This window comes from Limulus polyphemus, unplaced genomic scaffold (assembly GCF_000517525.1).
Source record: "Limulus polyphemus unplaced genomic scaffold, Limulus_polyphemus-2.1.2 Scaffold6901, whole genome shotgun sequence".
In the NCBI taxonomy this organism is placed as follows: Eukaryota; Metazoa; Arthropoda; class Merostomata; order Xiphosura; family Limulidae; genus Limulus; species Limulus polyphemus.
Window position 1 is genome coordinate 1 of NW_013672511.1, and position 2,214 is coordinate 2,214.

Sequence of the window (2,214 nt, forward strand, 5' to 3'; positions counted from 1 at the left end):
TTAGTTCTATCCAATAAAAACTATCTCTTCATGAAACATGACCTTAGTTCTATCTAATAAAAACTATCTCTTCATGAAACATGACCTTAGTTCTATCTAATAGAATCTATCTCTTCATGAAACATGACCTTAGTTCTATCCAATAAAAGCTATCTCTTCATGAAACATGACCTTAGTCCTATTTGTAATTGCTCTCTTGTGTTTCACACATTCATTACATGAACTAGGCGTTAAAATATGTTCCACCAACACAGTTACAATGAATTAACCAATGTGGGAGACAGTTACTGTGTGTGTATACAAGATAAGCATTTCCACATCAAAAAATGACAAACACATTTTATAAAAAGAAATTGTTCAATTCATTATTTAATATTTTTAGTGAGGGAAGAGTTGAAGTGAAAGGTGGCAGCCCTCTCCACTCGAGAAGAACTTTTTTACCAAGTATTTTGTCATCTTGTGAAAAAATCTAACTTTCTAAAGTATCCTTGTGCATTGGAATTCAGTAATTGTGATCAGTATGTAGTATTTCTATGAAGCTGTTAAACATATGTCAGTATTTAAAATTATAAGCTTCCTAAACATCACATACTGGACAATTTTAAAGAAAATCCCAGAACCTCATAACTTCTTAAACCTGCAAAACAAACTTTGTTAGCAAGTGACCAAACTTTTATCAAGATTCGATGATAGCCAGGAAGTATGAGCAGTTTTAATATTGAGTATTACTTTAAATGTATATTTTAATGTGGACTACCTTGTACTTATTAACACTAAAAAAAACTACCATGTTGACCTAATAATTACTAGAACTAGAACATTTTTTAATACTTAAATTTGTCATAAATCTAAATTTTATACTTTTAGTTTCACCTCAATAACTAAATGACAATATGTTCGAAAGTTGCAATACATTAAAGATGTTCACGTGCATTTCCTAAGTTGGCCTAACCTCAAGAGATATTATTAGGATTATATCCGAAACCATTGCTAATAGTGAAGATACACAAATGATGAATTAATATAATCAAATCATTATAAGTTTTTGTTTTATGACTTTCCATACTCTTAAGATCAGTATATTAAAGAAACTGTATTCATTACTGAATTAGTTTCTAGTTCTGAACTATGTAGGTAGCTTGCTTTGATGAAAAGTTACTTTTAAAAAACTTCTGAGTGATACTTAAATTTATCTTATTCTTATATTTAGTTTTGTCTTCTTATCACAAGTTTGATTCTTTAATATAAAATACCTAACTCTCTTTAACACCACAACCTACCAATTTTCCACAATTCACAAGTTTAAACAAGGATGTTCCTCTTTCTAAAGTCAGCTGGTAAAGTGAAATGTGATCATCACAGATCTCCAGCAACTAAATTACACAAAAACAAATCTTTAATTAAACTACACAAAAAAAAACCTTTAAATAAATTACACAAAAACAAACCTTTAATTAAACTACACAAAAACAAACTTTTAAATAAATTACACAAAAAAACCTTTAACTAAACTATACAAAAACAAACCTTTAACTAAATTACACAAAAACAAACCTTTAACTAAATTACACAAAATAAACCTTTAATTAAATTACACAAAATAAACCTTTAACTAAATTATACAAAAACAAACCTTTAACTGAATTACACAAAAACAAACCTTTAACTAAATTACACAAAAACAAACCTTTAACTAAATTATACAAATTTTAACTAAATTACACAAACTTTAACTAAACTACACAAACTTTAACTAAACTACACAAAAACAAACCTTTAACTAAATTACACAAACTTTAACTAAACTACGGTGTAATTTAGTTAAAGGTTTGTTTCTGTGTAATTTATTTAAAGGTTTATTTTGTGTAATTTAGTTAAAGGTTTGTTTTTGTGTAATTACACAAAATAAACCTTTAACTAAATTACACAAAAACAAACCTTTAACTAAATTACACAAAAACAAACCTTTAACTAAATTATACAAATTTTAACTAAATTACACAAACTTTAACTAAACTACACAAACTTTAACTAAACTACACAAAAACAAACCTTTAACTAAATTACACAAACTTTAACTAAACTACACAAACTTTAACTAAACTACACAAAAACAAACCTTTAACTAAATTACACAAACTTTAACTAAACTACACAAAAACAAACCTTTAACTAAATTACACAAAAACAAACCTTTAACTAAATTACACAAAA

At 26.4% G+C, this 2,214-nt stretch overlaps 1 protein-coding gene across 1 annotated transcript in view; it reads right to left on the reverse strand.

Annotated features, from left to right (window-relative positions):
- Window positions 1-1,280: 1,280 nt before the first annotated feature.
- LOC106474168 (radical S-adenosyl methionine domain-containing protein 1, mitochondrial-like) overlaps window positions 1,281-2,214 on the reverse strand; it is a gene marked incomplete at its 3' end in the record, with an annotated part of 8,235 nt that continues 7,301 nt past the window's right edge. Inside the window, exon 7 of the mRNA XM_013934860.2 lies at window positions 1,281-1,373. Coding sequence (XP_013790314.1) covers window positions 1,281-1,373 — 93 coding nt within the window. The remainder of the gene's footprint in view (window positions 1,374-2,214) is intronic.